This window comes from Plectropomus leopardus, chromosome 1 (genome assembly GCF_008729295.1).
Source record: "Plectropomus leopardus isolate mb chromosome 1, YSFRI_Pleo_2.0, whole genome shotgun sequence".
Lineage (NCBI taxonomy): Eukaryota > Metazoa > Chordata > Actinopteri > Perciformes > Serranidae > Plectropomus > Plectropomus leopardus.
The window spans coordinates 3,365,267-3,388,069 of record NC_056463.1 but is presented as its reverse complement, the minus strand read 5'-3'; the positions used below and the strand labels follow the sequence as shown (position 1 = coordinate 3,388,069).

The 22,803-nt window shown below is 38.1% G+C and overlaps 1 protein-coding gene across 1 annotated transcript in view; it reads left to right on the top strand.

Moving 5' to 3' along the window:
- Positions 1-22,477, top strand: part of ddb1 (damage-specific DNA binding protein 1) — a 68,908-nt gene extending 46,431 nt beyond the window's left edge. The window contains 10 exon segments of the mRNA XM_042490512.1: positions 544-568; positions 570-630; positions 632-707; positions 1,239-1,333; positions 6,688-6,858; positions 9,141-9,250; positions 11,859-12,028; positions 17,945-18,047; positions 19,406-19,529; positions 21,794-22,477. Coding sequence (XP_042346446.1) covers positions 544-568; positions 570-630; positions 632-707; positions 1,239-1,333; positions 6,688-6,858; positions 9,141-9,250; positions 11,859-12,028; positions 17,945-18,047; positions 19,406-19,529; positions 21,794-21,877 — 1,019 coding nt within the window. The 3' untranslated portion in view covers positions 21,878-22,477.
- The last annotated feature ends 326 nt before the right edge of the window (positions 22,478-22,803 follow it).

The window sequence follows — 22,803 nt, the reverse complement described above, 5'->3', positions numbered from 1 at the left end:
AGCCATGTATAACATATCTCATCCATATGTGCCCATATGTTTGATACTCCAGAATGAAAGTTAACCTTTTGTCTAACCCTCCCTTCCTCTCCCCACACTGGCTGGCTTAAAATGAACTGTGATATCAAAAAGTCGAAGGAAATAAATACTTGCAGTCGTATAATAAAATATATATATATATATATATATATATATATATATATATATATATATATATATATATATATATATATATTATATATATATATATATATATATATATATATATATATATATATATATTATATCTTTGAGCCATTTCTGAGCGTTTTTTTGTCTTGCTGTTGGGGGGTGTACTTTGTTTGTATCAGTGTTTGGGGGCGGTATGGGTGAGGTGGTATCTGCATGAATCCCAGGACCAAAGGTATGCCAGCAAAATATTGCATTTTAACGAGATGATTATTGGCTTTCACTTCACCTGTCAGTGGTTTTATGCTCTGGCTGGTGTATTCTGCTGCTCTCGCTCTCAGTTTCTTAAGCCATTTGTGTGTCTTTCTCCTTCAGTCCTCCATGCCCATCAGTTCCCCCAGTGAGTACGCCCTCAGCATGGTGTCATGTCGTCTGGGAAAAGACCCATCAGTGTATTTTATACGTCGGCACCGCCATGGTGTACCCAGAGGAGGCCGAACCCAAGCAGGGACGCATCATTGTCTTCCACTACACTGACGGTCAGTGGCTCTTCTATCGCTTTCTCTGTTTCCAAAAAACAAACACAAACCCACTTTTCTTGTCTTGTTTGTCAACCTTATCCTGTTTGTGTCCTCATCCGTTTCGCTCTCTTTATCCTTCACCCGGTTTAATTTTCTCCTCCCCGCCCTCTGTCCTGTTTTTCTACTCACGGACACTTTGTCCTGTTTCCCTCCTCACTTAATCATTTTCTTATCTCTTCTTATCAGACTTCTCTGCTCTCACCACCACTGATTCCCCTTCATTTTCTTTCATCCGCTGTCCCTCTCAAGGTGCATCGCTCGCCTTTCATTTATCCTCCTTTTAGCTTTTCATTCTAGCGTCGTCCTTATTCTGAACGCCTCGCCCTCTCTTTTTCACTCTTTCCCACATATCTCTCTCAGAGTTGTCGAGCCGTTTGTATCCTCCGCTTCACTAAGATCTTGTAGGTGCTAATTTAGGTTGGCATTGAGCGTGTAACACTTTCAATGTTAACTTCAGTCTGACTGACAGACATTGTGCTCTTTATGCAGGTAAGCTGCAAACCGTGGCTGAGAAGGAGGTGAAAGGAGCTGTCTATTCTATGGTGGAGTTCAATGGCAAACTGCTGGCCAGCATCAATAGCACAGTAAGTGGTGCTTGATGGGTGTTGAACTTTTCAGCAAGACATACAAAGCGCTTAACTTTTCCTTCGCCGAACTGCACTTAAGTTCATGTTCAATTCGTTTGGAGACTTGAAGGAAATGTGGCATTGACATAAAATTTACATCAAGATCTACTTTAAAATAAGTTAATCTGTTAGTTTTTGAGGTTTTATTTTTATCTCAGACTCAATGACAAAAAGTCTAAAGATGTCAGTTAACACTACAATCTTTAGTCTCAGCTCTTAAATATAAATATTATTGTTGTGTGGAGGCTCGGGGAAGTCTACGCTGTAGTCTACATAAGTATACACTACACTAGATAGATAGATAGATAGATAGATAGATAGATAGATAGATAGATAGATAGATAGGTACTTTATTGATCACGAGGGAAATTTAAGTAACCAGCAGCATATTAAACATACAGAATAGCATTGATACTTGTGTGATGATGTGTCTGCAATTAAACCGCCAAAACACCAGTAGGAGGTGGGGCTTTTACGTAGCTGTGTTGAGTGTCTGTGAAGTCCCAAAAAGTCACATAAATCATGGCTTAATAGTGACAACCAGTGTTTGAAATGTCCTCTTTTAATAACCAGCCAATTTAATAATAATGATAATAATAATAATAATAATAATAATAATAATAATAATAATAATAATAATAATAATAAAACAATAATAATCCTTGTGCTTGCAGATTAACAGATTTACAGAATAAAAATAAAAGTAGATTGGTTATTACTGATGCAGTTTGAGTTAGATTTAGTGCATTGACTTAGGCAACTTTTAAAATAGCCAAAATGTGACATAATGACAAATATCAGTTCATCCAATTTGCATAAATCACATCAGTTTAAGCTCATACACCGAAACGGACCGGCACAAGTGGAAATCGACCCATCTCTAACACTGGGAAACGAGTAGACATGCATACACACAAGCAGAGACAGAAGATTAGCTCCATGTGTGGTTAGAAAAGAGCAAAGGTGCAGAATTGCATTTCAGTTTACTTTGCCTCCTCTAGCGCTTGTTAAAAAAATGAGATTTCTGTTATCACGGAAAAAGTAAAGTACAGAAAAAGGTACTGTTGGGATGCAGGCACCAAAACCAGTACCAGTATGAGTTCAAATTTGAATAATGCCCAACCCAATTCGATACTAAACCATAGTAGTTGCAGTCGAGGTTCATTTCAAACAAACAGGTTTTCTTTTAGTTTCTAAATCACAAAACAGCCACAATTGTTCACTATGTTCAGTTGAATACTTTGTTGTTGTGCAGCTCCAATGTTTTTCTCACCAGCAGGTCGGCCTCTGGATGACTTGTGTGTTTTGACTTTAAGCTCATGATCTGTTCAGGAAGAAAAGTGCCTCCTCAGTCATTTTAAAGTGAAATATCTAAATAGATTTCTCCCATATGCATCGCTCTGTGAAATCGCTTGACATACATTGTGAAAAAAAACACACACCCCCCCACTGTCCTGTAATACCACGCTCATCCACACTGAGCTATAGAGCTATAGATAGATTAAAAGGATTAAACGCCTGAAAAGGAAGCTTTATCTTAAGATATCGAGAATCAAATAGCAATGGGTTGCAGATTTCTGGAGCTCATCACACAGCACAATCATTCCCTTCCTACCACTTCCTTTTTAAAACATTTTCTCTATTGAATTGGACTTGAAATAAATCATTTCAGTTTAAATTACTTAATCGTAAAATGGCTGTTTGTGAGTTAACCTTGCATTTCTGGGTGCAGCTCAACGGGTCATTAAGGACTAATTCATCATTTTCCCCTTTGACAGCAGCCGCAGCAGAATATAATACAACATAGTGACAAGATCTGACATTAGCTGCTTGTGAAATGCCCTCTTAAATTACCTTTTTAATAATTTCATCAACTGGGCACAGCACACTGATACATTGTTCTCTTTCTTTTTGACATTTTCTTGGCTGAAAATGTTTAACTCTTCATCATTGTCACTTGCAAAAACTTCTTATTTATGTAAGTACGCCTTCATGTAAAGGTTTGGAAATGTTGGGGGGAGAGTAATGATAATGTAACAAGGTGAGACGTCAGTTTAGTGTCATGTTATTAAATATATTTGGTATGCAGACCACATGTAAATATATAATAAAAAGGAATAGATATACAACCTGTCCTTATAACATTTAATCAGTAGTGCTGACTAGTCGCCACGTAGATTTCATCGATAGAAAATGACATTTCAACATGTCAAAATGTCATTTTGATAAGTACGTAAAAATAGGGTCAAATAGTAGCATTAATCAGTCCTTCCAAGATTTTTCTGGGTGTGTGGGGATTGTTGCAGCCTGAAATGCCTGATTTCATAGCAGCTTTTCTGAAAAATTGCAAGCAAGCAAAACTTTATTTATAAAGCACATTTCATTCCAGGTGGAGGCATAATGTAATTTACAAAGTGTGAGGTACACTTTGCAGGCACAAAACAAACCCATCAACTGACCATAAAAGCAAATCCATTAAAAATACAAATAAAAAGTCATAATATAGTAATCAAGATTCGGAGAAGAATTTAAAGAAATTAAATTAATTAATACTTAATAAAAAGAGGATAATTCATAGAAATTAAAATAAAATAAAGAACTAAAAAAAAACTAAAATTGGATAAATAGACTAATAAAAGATGATAATAAAACCAACCAATAAAACAGTGAAAGTGAAAACAAATCCAAGGTAAAACCAATAAAGGAAATAAAATTAAATTAGATAATAGCTAAAATAGCCAAGTGGCTTGACAGATCAGCTTTTTGCCACTAATCAGCTGTTTTGCCTCCAGTTGGCTGTTAATGCGGTTTGAGGCAGAGCTGAAAGACTGTCCCTGTGTCTCTCCTACTGCTGTCTCCGCCCGATCAGCAGAAGCTTATAGAAAAGAATAGATGACTTTATTATCATTGAACAGGTGTACAAGGAAATTGAAGTGCAACTCCTCTCAGTGTTACAAAGTTAAACAAAACAACCTGATGTCATCATATTTTGCCGCTTCGTCAGAGGCCCCACAGCAGCAGAGAGAGAGAGGGGCTGAGCGAATCAATACGCTGTTCGCAGCTCTAAAATAAAATGAATTTTTATTATTTTTAAATAGTTAGCTATTCAGTTAAGTTGAGGTGATTGGACTAAAATTACAAGGTTGTGCAGAATTCACAGTGATTGACTGAATTTTCATTTAACATTGTAAGATTCTGGGCGGACTGATTTATACTCTCAATATTCTGAAAGTCCAGCTGAAATTAATTGTGTTTTTTATGCTTTGTGGTGTTTTGTGTTCTCCTCTAGTCTTAGCAACCGGTCAAAGCGCTTTACAAAACACAAGAACCATTCACCCAGTCTCACACACATTCATGCTCTTGTGGACGAGGCTAACATACAAAGTGCCACCTGCTCATCCGATAAACATTCACACACAGTCACACACCGATGGAAAAGCCAGTGGGAGCAATTAGGGGTTTAGTATTTTGCCCGAGGACACTCAATAAGTAGACCGGACGAGCCAGGGATCGAACCAGTGACCTTCCAATTAGTAGACATCCTTTTTTTTCATTTAATAAAAAACACTAGTCAGAATACATTTTAAAAACACATTGACATTATTTATGGTGAGCAAAAATCAATAAGCAGGTGTTTTTTTCCTGAGGATAAGGTTTCCTGCTGATGCAATAAAATAAACCTAAGTAATAAATAAGATCACTGGTCACTGACTGAAGGACACTGATACGTTTATTGATAAACAGTCGGTGAAATTCGGAGGTGGATTTGTCCCTCATGTATATTAAGAAAAACCCATTTATTTTGTAAAACATCTTTCGTGCCAAGATTCAGCCCAAAGTGTTACACATAAATGGATTAAAATGAAGAAACAAAGTTAAGCCGAATATTAGAACAAAGAAAAACTGAATACAAAAGTGAGCAGGAAAACATTAAAGTGATTTAAAAAAAAATGGAGGAAAAAGTGATAAGAAAATCGAATAAATATGTGAAAGCCATGTGAAGAAAGTATAATGCTACGTTACATTAAATAAAATGCCACATTAAAATCATTTCGCATTTGATTTCTATAAAAAATGACAACTGAGCATCTTGTTCTAAGACAGAGTGGAAGATGCACTTTTTCTTCTTTTATGTACTTTAAAGCACATTTGCACCAAATCTTTGATGTCGCACTTCCTTCGAGGAGGTGTTTTCACTCATCACTCTGACATTGAGTGAAGAAACACTCCTTCATCAGCTACTCACCTCAAAAACATTTTAAAAAAAACATGTAAGAATGTGCAAAATAGTGAATGAAATTAGCTTTTCACTGATCGTGTGACAGCTGATAGCTTACACTCTTTTTACTCGCACATGCATAAAATTCAAAAAGTGAAAATAAGAAATATGTTGGGGAGGTCAAAAAGCCTCAGGCCTCTAAAAATGGACCTCCCTTCAACTAATGCAGCAAAACAGGGTCGGTGCATCAGAGGATCAACAAATGTTCTTTATTTTCTTTTTCTGGTGTGTTTGTTTGTTCCATTCACTGTCCTCTCTCTAAATTTACAGGTTTTTGCAGATCTGTAAAAGCAAAAATTTTCTTGATTTCTTTTTTGTCTCAGCCGCAGTTTGTGGAGTTTGAGTCAGGGGGTGGTAATTGATCAGTTGATTCAATAAGAGCTGATCAAATCAAATTGATGGATGAGAAGATTAGCTGCTGCTATAGAGGCAGTGAATGAATGCAAACCTCTAAATCTGAGTGCTGTCAACGTTTTTTTTGTTTTTTTTTACTGCTCTGTCTGTGCCCAGAGTGCGCTCTATGCTCCGACAGTGTGGTGCAATGAAAGAGCAAAAGGTAACAGCTCTACAAATGAACGGTCCAGCCCTGAAAAATGAAAATTGAAATGTAGTGTGAGATGATTTCATTGTGACGGGTCAACGCAAATAATGAATGTTTGGGAAAGCCTGAACTAAAATAATATAATTCAGAAAAGCAACAAACAAATGTTTTATTCCAGTAATTGAAGGTGGAAACCATTTTTTAATGGAAGTGTGTGTAAAAAAGTTTCCCTTTCTATATTATAGACGAGCAAATGTACATAGTATGTTTAATTTTCATATCACTTTATAACTTGAAATCGGTATACTGCTGCACTGTTTATATTCATTTACATATATAAACACAGATATCTGATGAATATTATCTACTGATAGAAACTTCAGAGACCTTTTTAGAGTTCAACAAAGTTGCTGTGAATCAGCACCCACTGAGGCACATTATATTCATTTTTTCTGCAGCTAATTAATTACTCACCTCGACTGTTTGTTTCAGGTCCGTCTGTACGAGTGGACGGCTGAGAAGGAGCTGAGGACCGAGTGTAACCACTACAACAATATCATGGCTCTCTACTTGAAGACAAAAGGAGACTTCATCCTGGTGGGCGACCTGATGAGGTCCGTCCTGCTGCTGGCGTACAAACCCATGGAGGGCAACTTTGAAGAGGTGAGAAAAATAACACAAGAACTCTAAAGGGCAAACGAGCCGAGGACTGAATGTGGTCGCTCCGCTTTCAGCCAAGACTGCTGGTTTGGAAAATAAGTGGTAGCTTTTTCATTTTTTGAAATACTCTGACACATCACACATCAAACAAATATTTGGTCGATGTCTGTTTATCCGCACTTGCACGTTTCAGCTTCTCTTTGGTGTATAAATGGGTCTCTTCTCTCTCTTCCAAGCATCGCGGCTGACATACCTCACAGCCTTTTGATGCGCCGAGTGTTCAAATTGATTTGTGGCAGAAAGATGAAGAGATTTGAGGACGAGTCACGCACGCTGTTGTGTAGGCATGCTGTGGTGCAGTGCTCGGTGAAATAAGCGTGAGAGACTTGGAAAAGGACTTGAATTTATTCAGAGGCAGATCATGCTGCAGAAAGCCCCAAAATTTTAGATAGAAAGGAGGAATTTGTGACTTTTGAAAAAACTGTTTCAACATTTCAAATAATTCTTTCATCGAAGGACATATAATCGATATTTTTATATTAGAGTGTGAGTTCGGTATTTTTCATCACAGACCCTATTTTCCCAAGTTTTTATTTCTAAGTGACAAAATGGAGCAATAGTTTTTTAAATTGGTTCAGAATTGGGGAAGTGGGGAAAAAAGGCTGCGGTGTAAACACTCAGGGTTTGCACTGTTAATTAATGCACCATAAAAGTGCTTATTTCTGACACTGACTGGCTCAGATTGTGATAAAGGATCCTTTCATATGTAGAAATTTTTGTAAGATCGTTTTTGTTGATCCAGAAACAGCTACGAATTGGCCATCGCCAAACCCACCAGACTTTGTTTAAATAAACAGTAATTTTATCAATGTTAATAACACTTCATTCAAAGTCAGCATAAACAAAATAAAACACATAAAACCATCTTCATCTTTCACTTTTCCAGCAATCACCAACTTTGCTTTGGTAAAAATAAACCATTACTTAAACCATATAAACGTGAAAATATGAAGCTTTTGTACTTGTTTAAATTATTGTTTATGTAAATGGAGTCTGGTGGCTTTGGCGAATTTTGGGGCAGTTTCTGGTTAAGGTCTATCTCTGTAGTGATTCTTTCCATAATGTTGTCAGATTCTTAAAATGATAATCCAAGCGTGTCAGAGACAAAAACAAATCTAAATTGACGGCAGCATTCTTCGAGTGATTACATTGCAGCCAGTTTTGCAGGCTGGACTGCAGCCCTGTCGCTCAGTACTGCACCAATTTTAAAAATTGTTGTTCCCATTAGTCACTTAGACACAAGAACATGGGACAGTAGGGTCCAGGTTGATTAATAATAATTGGTGACATGGATCACAGTTCGCCGGGGAGAGTCGCTCATTGTTTTGCAAGTTTACTGTTTTAGTTCAGTTGTACTGCTGTCAACAGAGTGGTTTCTGGATGCCGCAGGCAGCTGGTGAACATTGTGGAGCATTTAGTAGCTCAAGAAATATATCCCTTAGGAGTTGGTAGAGCCCAAAACAGGGTCAGCTGAGTTTGTTGCGCATCAAAACAGTTGTTATTGCGTTTCCATTGTCCAAAGCTGTGGGCGGTACCAGTTTAACCACTCCACTCTGTCCCTTTTTTGTTACCTCTGTGTTGAAGTACCTAGCTCACTGATCTCATACTAAAAAGCGAAGCAAAAAATGCTTCAGTCTTTTGAAAGAATCATCACTATTGCTCCACAAGGACTCAATGCACAAACCTGCAGTTTTTAATTTAGTGACAACAGAAAATGTAAACGCTCCGGCCTGTTCTTTTTTGTTCTGATACTGCCAACATGCAACCCCATTCTGTGGACAATCAACGAGGTGCTGTTTTCGATTACTAATTGTTAATTCAAGTGATTCAATGCAATAAGCTACATTAGATTCTGCAGCACTCTGTCTTTTCAAAAATTATAACAATACTGGTGTTTCTTTTTTCTGACAAAACTTTGTTTGAGTAGCCGTCAAAGGCTCTGATCACGATGCTCACACTTTGCAAACCTGCAAAGATAGAACAGATGTTTGGGGCATTTTTGGATTTTCTTCATTTTCTGGTATGCAAATGTCTGCAAGGGTATTTAAAAAGTCTATCGCCTGTGTTTGTATTCCTGCACTTTTGTGGAGTCAGCACTTCTTGCTCATGGATAATACAGTGTTAACTTGGAGGCAAAAAGATTCATGCTGGTTTCAGCCCAGCACTGCTGTTTTGTTTACAGTTTCATCAGACACATCTTGTGTTTGTTTTTCTGTTTTTGTCAGATTGCGCGTGACTTCAATCCTAACTGGATGAGTGCAGTGGAAATCCTGGACGATGACAACTTCCTGGGAGCAGAGAATGCATTCAATCTGTTTGTCTGCCAGAAGGACAGGTGAGGAAAACAATCAGTCTTATTGTATGCACAACCCAAATTCCAAAACAGGTGAGACGCTGTGTAAAACCTAAATTAAATGCAATTATTTGCAAAGTGGATCTATAGGCAATTGAATACAGTACAAAGACAAGATGTTTAATTAACCTTTTTGTGAATATAGACTGATTCTGAATTTGATGCCTGCTCCAAAACAAGTTGTTACAGAATCATGTTTACCTCTGTGTGACATTATCTTTTCTTTTAATATCGCTCAATAAGTGTTTGGGAACTGAGGACACTAATTGTTGATGTTATAAAAGTGAACTTTTCCCTGGTCCCTTGCTTGATATAAGATTTCAGTTGCAAAACAGTCTGGGTTTTCTGTTGTTGTATTTTGTGCTTCATAGCGCGCCATATATTTTCAGTGGGAAAAAGGTCTGGACTGCAGGCAGGTCAGTCTAGTACCTGCACTCTTTTACTACGAAGCCACCCTGTTGTAACACGTGCAGAATGTGTCCCATTGTCTTGCTGTGATAAGCAGGGACGTCCCTGACATCATCTTGATGGCAGCATATGTTGCACCAAAACCTGTATGTACCTTTCAGCATAAATAGCCTCTTTTACAGATAGAGATAACGTTATAGGGCCGCAACGAAGTCCTCCCTTTATACCTCCTCTGCACTTTTACACCGAACCAAACGATGGCGGCATCGTTCCGTCGCGGTGTGTGACTATAAACTGCATCGCAGCATCCCGAGATCAACAGAGCCATGACAAGCGCGACATTTAACACACGAGCATCCACCTCAGTCACTATCATTTATCATCTCTGTTACATGGCAGCTGATCTCGTTCTCTGTTCAGAGAGTAAGGAGGTGCCAAATCTTATGTTTTTCTTGTGTGTGGACAGTTATGGTTGCTGTTCTTCTTCTTCATACTAGCCGCTATACTAACAGCTGCTATTTAGATCTCCCGCTGTGGGTTCACGCATGAACATGTTGTTAAAACTTCACACTTGTGCTGCTCATTTCAGCGCTGTTACTACGTCCGATTGCGGGCAGTGTAAATGCGGCTTGTGGTGCCTTCACATGCCATGGGTAACTTTCACATGCCAATAACATCACAGATGGTTTGAGCTTTGAGCTGGTAAAAATCTGGATTATCCTTTTCCTTTTTAGCACAAAGGATATGACGTCAAATTGCTTGTGACAAACAATTTGAGATGTGGACTCGTCAGACCACAGCACACTTTTCCACTTTGTGTCAGTCAGTCTCAGATGAGCTCGGGCTCAGAGAAGTTGGCAGCATGTCTGAATGTTATTGATAAATGGCTTTCACTTTGCATGATAGAGTCTCAACGTGCATTTGTGGAAGCAGCGACCAACTGTGCTGCACAAAGGAGTGAGCGATATGGTTGTAAAAAAAATCACAGTATTTCAGGGTATTTTTGTGATGACAATTTTCTTTATGATATGCCAAAATACTGAAAAATATTTATTTATTATTATTATTAATTATTTATTTCATGAACATACCGTTGCAACAAAATAAGTGTTGTTTTTTTTGTTGGTTTTGTTTTTTTATGTTCGATTAAATGTAACAGTTTGCCTATAAATTTTCAGTGTGGAGACGGTTGCAATATCGCTTTCAGCCCTGCTTTTTGGTGCCCTGTGTATTGGTATGACATCAACTTATCAGCAAGCTGGAATATTTCCAATATCACAATTTTTTTATTTTTATTTTTTACAGTTTTTCTTTTATTAAAAAAATGAATCATCATAATCCTGAACAATATGATAAGGCACACCCATAGTTGCAAATCATTGCAATCTATTTTTGTTTACGTTTTGCACAGCGTCCCTACTTTTTTAGGCATTAGGGGTGTAAGTAGTGAAGTGCAGTGAGATTTTCTGCACATGAATTCAACCTTTCGAGTAATAATTTCAGCCCCTGAGCCTCTCCTTTATGGCCAAAATGACAAAAGTTTCTAAATGACCTCTAATATGAGTCCTCTCTTCACACTGAGTCCCGTGATGCTTCTTAGAGCAACATCGCTGATACAAATGTGGTTTAACAGCATAGTGGTTCCATTTGTTTTGGAAATTATGAGTCATCTTGCCACTGAGCTTTTAGCTGCTCGGCTTCATTTTCCACTTTAGTCATTTTCTATCCGACAAGTGTTGATTTCATGCAAAAGGAAGAAAGATGTGGTCTGAAAGTGAGTGTGTTACATTAATGCCACCGCTTATTATCCACCTAATACATCAGGTCAGACCACTCAATGCTTTTGACCTTTATTTTTGTATCGCTTCTCTCTTCACGTTGCTCTCTCCACTTCTTCTCACCCTCTTATCCATTACCGCTCTATCATTTTCTGACCTTTTCCTACGCTTCTGATGACTCTGCCCCTCTTGTTGTTTTTTCTTTTGCTTAATCGATCACACTTGCCCCCAAAAATCTCCCACTTTGCCTTTTGACATCTTTTTCTCTTTGCTTTTTAAACTTTTCATTTGCTCGCTCCTCTTTCTATTTGCTCCTCTCTTGACCCTTCTGCCTCCCACATGATCCCTCCTACAATGTTTGTAACCCTCCCTCTACCCTCTTTGTATTTCTCTCCCGCCGTCAGTGCGGCCACCACAGACGAGGAGCGGCAGCACCTGCAGGAGGTGGGGGTCTTCCACCTCGGGGAGTTTGTAAATGTCTTCTGCCACGGCTCGCTGGTGCTGCAGAACCTGGGCGAGAGCTCCACGCCCACCCAGGGCTCCGTGCTCTTCGGCACCGTTAACGGCATGATCGGTAGGCACACGGACAATTTCACACTCAAAGAAGCATTCACACACACACACACACACACACACACACACGTACGTGCAGTTTTTCATAACCCACATGCCACACAGTTTTGAGTTTTTAAAGGGTTTAATTTGACCTTATGTGTTTATATTAGCCTCTTAAAGGACTGTTTCAACATTTTGGGAATCCTCTTTTTTTTTGCTTTGAATTATCCCTTTGAAAGCTAAGCATATTTGACTACTTACCATCAAAACATGGAAAGAAGGCAATGAGCAACTTAAAAGGGAATTATAAAAAAAAATCAAGAAATTAGTTGCAGGAAAATGACTTGGAGATTTGCAACAAACAAACATATTTTTTTAATAATTATAGTTATAACATAAAAATATATAACAGTTTTCTGGATATTTTCACATTTTTTAAGATAATGCCCTCTCTTTGTGTCTCTCTTTAAACTGAAACTAAAACAAAATCAAGTCATTCTTTTGTCACCTTTTCATAATTTCTTGCAGTTTTCTGACATCTCTTGCCAAGTTGCTTATTGCATTTATTTGCTCCAAGTATTTAAAAGAAATTAAAACAGTCTTCCCAAGTTTGAACGGTTTAAATGCTCGTGAAAAGAACACAACATAAGAAAACTGACATCGATCCAAGTTTCAGAGGGTTGACGTGATGTATCGTGTTTATTTAATCTGTACAAATCTAAAAACAAGAATCTGAGGTTTAATGGGTATGGCTCATTTTTGGCTATTTCTTTGCTGGGAGCAAACACTTCCTGGGATCTGTTCTGGTTGCTTGGTAACTGGTCAGAGCCAAGACACAGTCCAGCACATAATCCTCCATAAAACCTCGAATTGTACAGATTAGACAAATAAGATGCAACATGCTTTCGAGGTGCTGGTCGACAGATTTGGTGAGAGCCGGGCTAACTGTTTCCCTCCGTTTCCAGCATGGATGTATAAAGATAACTGGATACAGTGTTGGAGTATATTAATATGAAAGTTGCTCAGTGGTGCATGAAGCCAAAAAAGTCAAACGACTTCTAGTGTTAGACTGAACTCACGATCGGTGTTAAACTAATTGCTGTCTAATATCGGTACCTAAGATAACACCTGGGTGAGGCGCCGGGTTCAGACAGAAGGTGGAAGCACCATGACGGCACCCTAGAGCCAGGAAGCCGCCCAAAAAACGACACGAGCGGCTTCAGGGCTCTCTGCTGCTCTGTGGACCTCTGTCGGCTTCTCAGTGAGCCAAAACTTTCTCTGCATCGCTGATAGTTTTGACCTATCTGATCTATCTTCTTTTTTATTTTGTTTTAGGAATACTCTAGCACCACTGTTGTATGTTATTGTGTTTTTTAAACTTCATACTCAGCAAGGCAAAGCAAAGGAAGTTTATTTATATAGCACCAAAAGTGCTTTACAGGGGCACAAAAATCATGAAATACAATAATAGAATTAAGAAGACATTAAAATTACATTCAATTGAAGAAAATCAAAGAGAGAGAGAGGGGAAAAAGTGATTAGGGTGAGAGAGACGAGCAGACGCAGTCACACGGAGATGCTCTTTGTGTCATAAGAAAAGAGCATAATACCTTGTTGACTGCAGCTTGTTCAAAAATAAAATTTTTGATATAAGCCTACAGAAACGTGCCAGAGTCCTATCACTGGCACCTGTATCAGTTTAGGTATAAACGATACTCGACCCAAAGTGCTTCGTATAAAATGACTCCAGTGATCAGCACTGTGTTCCACTGATATTGTTTTTTCAGGGCCGATACCGATTATTACTAGTCAATTAGACCGATAACCGATATTTGGAACCGATATGCATTTACACTAAATTTGGAATATAACAAACTCCAACACAAAACTTTGTTTAAATGCCTTTGGCAAATGTTTAATGAAAACTTTCAACATCATATACAGCAGGTTCACTGCAACTTTTCAGAAAAAGCCAAGTGAAAATTTAAGTAGAAAGTTAATCAATAAAAATAGCTCCCTGAGTTTTTACACAGTAAAAGTTCCTTCCATGCTGACGCTTTCTTTGCACTTTTTAATTAAATAAATTTGTCAGCAATCATTAAAATATAACGCTTATACAGATAATTGGCAAACTGCCAAATATTTGTTATTGGCCAGGCCGATAATCTGTCGACCCCCTCTGTGTGGCCCGTAGAGCAGACAAGCTCGAGACTTCTGGCAGCCGAGCAGCAAACTAACCAATTTATTGCTCCTCTAACTTAAACGTGGATAAAATACAAAACAACCGTGCAGCTTTTCCAAACTTAACAACTGATGTTAAGTCAAATGGATCCAATTCTTGGTGTTGTGAAACTCAAAATAATATAACCAGCTTATTTACAGACTTTTTTTGCCACGGAAGTCTATGGGAAAACTATTTTTGGGCCACATGGCGTATCACAACGGACATCATCGCAGTGTTTGGGCATTACAAAAATCAGTGTCAAAGCCCGGCACGCTGTCTGGGGTGCTGTATTTTAGCCTTTGTGCCATGTTAACCGACAGGTGACAGAGATTCAATCTTCACATCTTAACTGCCAGCAAAATAAAAAGCATAATTTCAAAAAAATGTCAAAATTTTCCTTTAAAATCTTTTTACCCTTGAATTTTCTAACAAAGGATTAGTTCAGCTGAATCACAAAAACAGCGTATTTTCCCTCTTAATCTCTTGTAGCATCCAGCCACAGAGACAGTTTATTTGCTTTTGTTTTGTGATATCGGCTGCTGAGACTTCTGCCTCCACCTTGATTCAATGGAGATGAACAGAATCTAGTTTGAGGATCTCGCAGTGTTGAAAAATCACATTTGAAAAGCTCAGCAGCAGCACGTCTTTTTTTTTAGAGACATTGTTCCTGTTCCTCTGTGAGCAGTTTTGTTTTTATTTTCGCAAAAAGTATTTCACAGCAGCATCAGCAAACAGCTTCCACTAATCAATTCTAATTTTAATCATATTTTGTTGTAAAATTTACAGAAAAAAAGCGATTATCAGTCTGCACATGTGAAAAGGAAACATCAGCACGAGCACTGAGTTTTAATAGTTTAATAGTTCACCACCAGTTGTCAGTTTGAGGCTGCAGCGCTGCACAGAGACGATTCTCATTTCCTGTATTTCCAATAATCAGCCGACTGCAGCAAAGAGACCTCAGTCCAATTAGAGAGTACACAAACTTTTGTCGAAACCATTTATTCAGAGCTAATGTTTCCATTTCAGAAAGAGAGAAGAAAGGGAGAAGAAATCATAGTCGCACACCTCATTACTCAGATCTAAACTAGTAACTTTCAGGCTGGCTGTAATGATGACACAGATGAAAAATAGGCGACGCGCATCGTTTGGACACGAGTAATTTACACCACGCGCCCTCACAGCGCCAACAACACATTATTTCACCTCAACACCTTCTGCGAGTCTTTGAAAAGTCTCGGAGGAAAGTTTAACGGGAAATGAGAACCACCATCGTACATCCGAGTAAAATCTTCCTGCAGTAAAACAAAATGGACTTCAGAGAATCTTTTAACTCCTGGAGATGGTGTGATATGAAAGATGATTTTGGGAAGACGCTGCAGGACAAACGATTTTTCTGTCGATCAGCAGGTGGACGAAGTTCTAATAAACTTATTTTGGTCTGTTCTTGAAAACCTGGATATTAGCTGCAGGCGACATGGACGGAAAAAAATCTGATTATAGATTGTATTTTACATACTTATATGAACCCTAAATAAAGCGTCCCAAAAGATAAACTCTTTAATCAGAATATTGCTTTTTTGATTTGTGCAAAGTGGCTCAGCTCACCGTCAAGGGTCTAATCTTCCTGAAATATAACAAATTTAGAAGTGTTTTTTTCCCAAACATAAATGAGAAAATTCAGTTATTCTATACAAAAAGTATAGAATGAGAAAAAGTAGTTTTGCCTAATAATACAATTAATGTGGAAGTACTTTGAAGTAATTTGAAGCTACATGTTACAGATCGGATACCACAATTTCCTTTTTCTTTTTTTTTTTTTTTTTTTGCACAAGGTCTCGTTATTAACATTTAGAGTAATACAAATACAGTTAATCACAAACATTACTGGAAAAGAAAATTACAATACATGCCCCCGCCCACCAACCACATTACAATTACATATCAACAAATTCAGTGTGACAGTGATAGAGGGTAAGACACAAAATGAAACAAAATTTACAAAATTTCATAAAAAACAAATAAACAGAAAAATAAAGTCACAAAATCATAATAATAATTATAATAATAAATTCCAAAAAATACAAGCAATCAGCTGAAACTAATTCATATTTCTGCAGCACGCAGAAAATTGACTGAGAAAGAAAGAGAGCACACATCACGCCTGTTTTAAAAACTTTAATTTTCGCATTGATTTAAAAATTCTGCTATCAGTTTATAAGGCGCTGCATGCCATTGCACCAGACTACATCTCAGAGATGTTTTCAGTTTATGAACCACAAACACCCCTCTGATCCTCTCTGACTCTTTTTTTTTTTAGCTCCACAGAGTTAAACTAAAACATCTGGTGATTCTGCTTTTAACCATCATGCTCCAAAAACAGCCTGCTGGAGGATCTGAGAGGAGCTGCAAATATTGACATTTTTAAACTTAAAACCTATATTTTTTTGTTTGGCTTTTATGTAGTGTCTTACTATCACAAGTTTGTGGTTTATACTTATATACTTACTTTGCTTATTTCCTGTGTTGTTCTTGTTTTTGCTTCTTTAATCAAACTCTGAAGCACTTTGAATTGCATCTGATTGGTGCTATAATAACAAACTATGACTGATATATGAGGCATTTTTATTCTAACTGGGCCGTTATTCTGATTCTATGTGAAATATTAATGTCCATGTAGATCTAAAAGAAATCTGTCTTCAGTCCATCCTGATTAAACCTTCATGTAAACTATTGCTTGCACTTTTTTACAGTAAACTGATTCACCTTTGCAACATAAAGTGCGTAGTTTTGATTAATGACACAGTAAGATGGAGAGAAATGAACTCAGCGAGCGGTTGATTACGCCTCGTTTGTCACATTTTCATCAGCTGATTAATCACAAGCTCACAAGTAAACAGTTAATTGTAAAGAATTTAAATAATTAAATATTGCAAACATCTTTTAGATCTAGCTTCTAAAATGGGATTATTTGCTTCCTTTTTCCTTTTTTTTTAATTGATCATCATGATGGACAAATAATCAATAGATGTAATATAAAAAATCCAACATTTGTGACAGGCCTTTTTACAATTTTCTTGACATTTTATAAGCAAAACAGTGAATCCATGAATGCAGAAAATATGCAAGAGATTGCGTGATAATGAAAATAATTGCCATCGCTCATCTAACGTGCTCCTTGCGGTTTGTCCTTCATATGCAGGGAAACAAGCTCTGTGTTACAAATCACCCTTTGTTCTCGAGTCTGCCTGTTTTCTGCATACTATCAATGTCAGCGCAGATTATTTCCCCGGAGCATCGCAATAATGCAGTCACTGTCACAGAAGTTGAATATTTATCATAGCGGAGAGCACGTTAGACTCTCAGAGCTCTGCGACTCTCCACATTCACAGAGATCACGCTCAAAATAAAACATTGTGGAATGGTCTTGAATTATTAAAGTGTTAAAATCATGCCACTTTACTAAAATAATCGCAGAATACTAGCATGAAACTTGTATAAGGAGGAGTGAAGTCATACTAATTATCTTTTTATTTATTTATCATAAAGGCTTTATCAGTTCTGTGGTCTGTCCCTAAAATGTTCCTTCTTGCAGATGATGAAATCAGAAAGTACTGACCATCTGCTGCAGGATCTGTTTTGGATATTACACTTTCAAAAAGTTGTGTTGTTGACAGATGTGTGCGTGTGTGTGTGTGTGTGTGTGTGTGTTAGGTTTGGTGACGTCCCTGTCCGAGGGCTGGTACAGCCTCCTCCTGGACCTGCAGAATCGCCTCAACAAGGTCATCAAGAGCGTGGGCAAGATCGAGCACAGCTTATATCCTTCATATATTTGTACTCACACCGGCCATCTGTCACTACCTGCACTGACAGCTGTGGCTGTAGGCAGGAAACCAGGAGCGTAAAGTGCCAAAGCAGTGATCGTTACTTTAATTGGCTTCCAAACGTTTTGGATAGAGATTGCATGTATTAAACATCAGTAGTAGTGGCCTCTCTACCCTATTATAAAATATGATTTGTTTGATATAGAGCATGAATTAATTAAGTTTTTAAGCAAAAATGGCACTAGTTCAAGCTTCATGAGTGGGATTTGTTTTGCAATTTTCTTTAGTCCTTTACAATCATAAATTAATTATATTTAGGTTTCAGATAGGGATTTCCTGATCTGATTTCAAACATTGGACTCAGAGTCGTTTAGGGCATTGTCTTTGGACTGGTCAGGAATATTTAGCTCATAGAGCCTGATCCAATCCTTTGTTTTATGTCAGCTTCACTCAGCTGTCTCTGTCTGTCCCCTCTGCTAAGCTCTCCTGCGTTGGAGCAGTATAAATTACATAAATTGTCTTGTTGTTTTTTTTAGCCACTGCATGAGACTCGCTTTGGCGTTTCGATTTTCCCTCTCTGCCTCTCACAGACACACACACACAAAGCAGGGCTTTTGCAGAGCTCCAGACTGTGACTATTTAGTCTTTATTGTCTTTATTTTGCCCTTTTGATAGGACAGATTAACACTTTGAAACCTTAGAAAATTGGTTTGATTTCTTTCAAAAACATACGGAGAAGGCAACAAGAAATTTAAGAAGACATGCCCCAAAAATTCACAAAAGAATTAGTTAAAAAAACAAAAAAAATAGATGGATACTCAATATTAAATGACTCAGATTGGGGGCAAAAAACGTCCCTACACTCCGTTTATTGATTTATCAAGAAAATAATCAGTTATGAAAATAACTGTTGGAACAGGCTGGTGTGGTAATTGTTATCAACTGTTGTTGTTTTAAATTTCAGAAGCTTTCGTTGCAGATATTATGTGTCTTTTCAATAGTTGAGAATTTGTAGAAAACAGAGGGATTGCACCCACAGCCCAGATAAACTGTATCCCGTATTATAATACCTTTAAAAAAGTATTCTTCATATTTTGCAATCATAACATAAAGAATAGATAAGCTTAAATTCCAGTTTTCTTCAGGTTCAGCCGTACCAAAGCTTGAACCTGACTGACTCGAAACACCAGCTGTGTGATCGTCTGAACAGTGCTGTTTTTATCAGACGCCCACACATCACCGCTGAGTGTTTGTTGATGGTGCCTGAGGTGAAATATGCGATACTGTACCTCGAGTGCGACCCTCAGGCGAAGCAGCATCCTCTTATTGATTTACCTTGACTCCGCTGCACCTGGAGGTCCTTCCACACGGAGCGAAAGACGGAGCAGGCCACGGGATTCATCGATGGGGATCTGATTGAGAGCTTCCTGGATCTCGGCCGAGCCAAGATGCAAGAGGTCGTCAGCACTCTGCAGGTAAGAGCTCATGTTTGTCCACCTCAGTATCTGAACACTGTATGTGGACACGATGAAATGTGATCCTTTGCATCTTTTTTTTTATCCCACGTCGATGAAAAAAAAAGATCTGGACTTTCTCCAATATTGTGACTGCACTAAGTTAATTTGAGGGGCATTAAGCTCTAAGCTTTACTCAACAGCTCTCTCGTTGCCAGGTTGTTAGCACAGCTTGTGTTGACCTCTTAACAGACCCAAATATGAAAGTTTCCTTAAAAAGACTGAGACATAATCTTGTTATTAGAGCCCGGACCTCTGCTCCAACAACAAGCTTATCTGGTGAAGAAGCAAACTAACACTGTTGTCATTTGGCTCGCAGAAGTGTTGAACTTTCAGAAACCCTTAAAGACAGTTTCATCTGTGGCTCCTGTGCTGTTTGAGCGCAAACTGGGAATAATTTTTTTGGCAGGAACAGGTGGCAAAATCACATTTGGCAGATAAACAAACAAAAATATTCTGCTCTGTGTCTCTATTTACTCTCATGGCATTTAAAAATAAAAAAATCACACTTTTAGCTCATAAACAAAGACTGTTCCTTGATTCCCTCTCAAGACAAGAAGATAAAGACAGTCCACATTTTTTGGATGATTTCTTTGCCAGGATATTTCTGATGAAAGCAGATATTTGCTTTGGAAATAAAATATGTCGCAGCATTAGTTGCTCACTTGCCTTTTAAAATAATCAATTGTAGGCTGCTGCTCCGGCTGGGTAATCGATACCTTTTAAGGTATTGACTGAAATAAGCAAGTAGCATCAAAGCTTCTCCAGTCAGTCATGATCATTTTTGTACAGAGATCTAGAAAAGAAATTACTATTTTTTCGGTTTTGCTTGCACTCAATCACCACAAGCATTCTTTGATTTAATCCAACGTGTGATTTGCCCTCTACTACAGCAGATACAACTAGGGGTGAGCAATGAATCGAACATGCTTGATGTTCATTCATTCAAACCTTTATTTAAGACTCAGAAAATCAATTGAGGGAGACCCTCATTTCCAGTGATGCCGAGCATGAACAAAAGACATTAAAAACAATCAACAAGCAAACAAACAGCAGTTAAAAAACAATTAAATTCAATTAAAACAAGATCTGAAATAAGGCATTTGAACAGCCGTAATGGTGGAAGAGTGTCCAAGTTTGTGTTTTATGAAAGGACTTTATTGCAAACATCAAGTATAAATTGTCCTCCAGCAAGAGACTCGCTTCAGCATTTTGTTTTTCCCTCTCTCTTCTACAGCTCTCGGCATCTCACAGACACACACACAAAAAGTAGGGCTTTTGCAGAGCTCCAGACTGTGACGATTTAGTCTCTATTGTCTTTACTTTGGCTTCATTGATAGGACAGATTAACACTTTGAAACCTGAGAAACTTGGTTGTATTTCTTTCCAAAACATGGGAAGAAGGCAACAAAAAATGTAATGACATGGCCGCAAAATTCGCAAAAAAATTAATAAAAGAAATACCTGGAAAAAAGGCAATAAAAAACAAACAAGAAAATTAATTCCTTATTTTTATTTTATTTATTTATTGATTTATTTTTACAATTTTTTAGGTAATTTTCTTGACACCCTGTACTAATTTCTTTCAATTTTTAGGGCATTTCTTGCCAAGTCTGTCATTGCCTTTTTCTTTTTCATTGCCATTGCTGTTTTCCAAAAAGCTTGTGAAAGGCACCTGAACAAAAGATCATAATCAGAGTTTTGCTATTAAGCTTCCCTATTAAATAAAGATCCGAGTTATCTACAGAGGGTTACGGTGTCTCACTCCCCCTCTCATGCTGTGCGTCGCTGTAGCTTTAAGGCAGCAAGTCAAGATGGAGCGAAGAGGCAGCGGAGCACTGATAAAAGATCATTTAGAAAAACTTGGCAAGATGACTCTTTTTTGTTTTTGTTTATTCAGCTCTTAAAATCATATTAGCTCACAATAAATGAAACGAGGCGCCGGGTCGTTCACCTGGTGGAGCGTGCACCCCATGTGGCGGCAGCTGGTTTGATTCCAGCCCGCGGGCCTTTGCTGCTTGTTATTTCCTCTCTTTCCTCCGTTCACTGTGCAGCTGTCCTTTTCAATAAATCATAAAAAAATAAAGTAAAACTAAAATGCAACCAAAAAATATTTTGGAGCACATAGGCTACCTCTCTCTTTGCACTGGATTTAAGGTGTGACATGAGCGAGTGGAGGGCTTTGTCTCGGCGGTGGAGGCTCACTGTTTGTCCTTTAATTCCAGATCGATGACGGCAGCGGCATGAAGCGTGAAGCCACAGTGGACGAGGTCATTAAGATTGTGGAGGAGCTGACAAGGATCCACTAACCCCGACCGCCATCCAGACCCCCGCTGAGTGAGAGGAGGTGTCCTGAGGAGAAGTGACAGGCAAAACGACGAGGAAGGGAACGGTTTGGGCTTTGCAGATTTGTAAATAATTATAAATAAACAGTGCGTGCATGTTCGTCCTTCAGACTTCAGTGATTTGTCAACCGTTGAGGTGCTACACGGCGAGCGTAGCGCTCTTCATTTAGAGTCTGTGGGCGAAGTGTGTAGCATCCTGTTTGGACAACAAAAGACCAAAGTAAAGACGTTGGTCTGAGTGTGCTTGAGTGTGTGTGCGCATGTGTGGTTGCGTCCGTGTGGAATAATGTGTGACTATAAATAGGAAAAACCAGAGATTTTCCTCACCAAAAACGTTCTCTGGGATATCTGTGACCGTGAACAGGCAGGTCGGAGCAGTTAGCAGATCCTCTCACACCCACAGTTTAAACCCGACTGACTTACACTTTTCAAGTTTAATACTGAAGTCTGGAGTCGCCACGCTGTAAGAAAAAATGAAATGAGGAAAATGATAGATTTATAGCTATTTTGTCTTTGTGATGTTTTCTTTGTTTATTCTAATAAACTTTGCTTTAGTACTGTTAACATTCATGTCTACGTTTTTCTGTTCTGACGTTTAATATTCTCAAAGTCGGGCTCCTCCCCTCGTATTACAAATTATGGCAACTTTTTTTTAGTAAATATGTCATTTTTAGACACACTAGTGCCTAACTATATCAGTTGATTCAGGGTGGCCATGAATTTTATAAAAAGTCTTAAAGTATTTTATTCATTAATATCAAAATAAGACCTTACTTAATATTAAAATAATAATATTATAAAAGCTTTAAAAGTCTTAGGAAGAAGGATTTGTTGCATTGTAAATCCCCAAATAATTTTTTAAGCACTGGGGAGGGACGTAAATCTCAAAA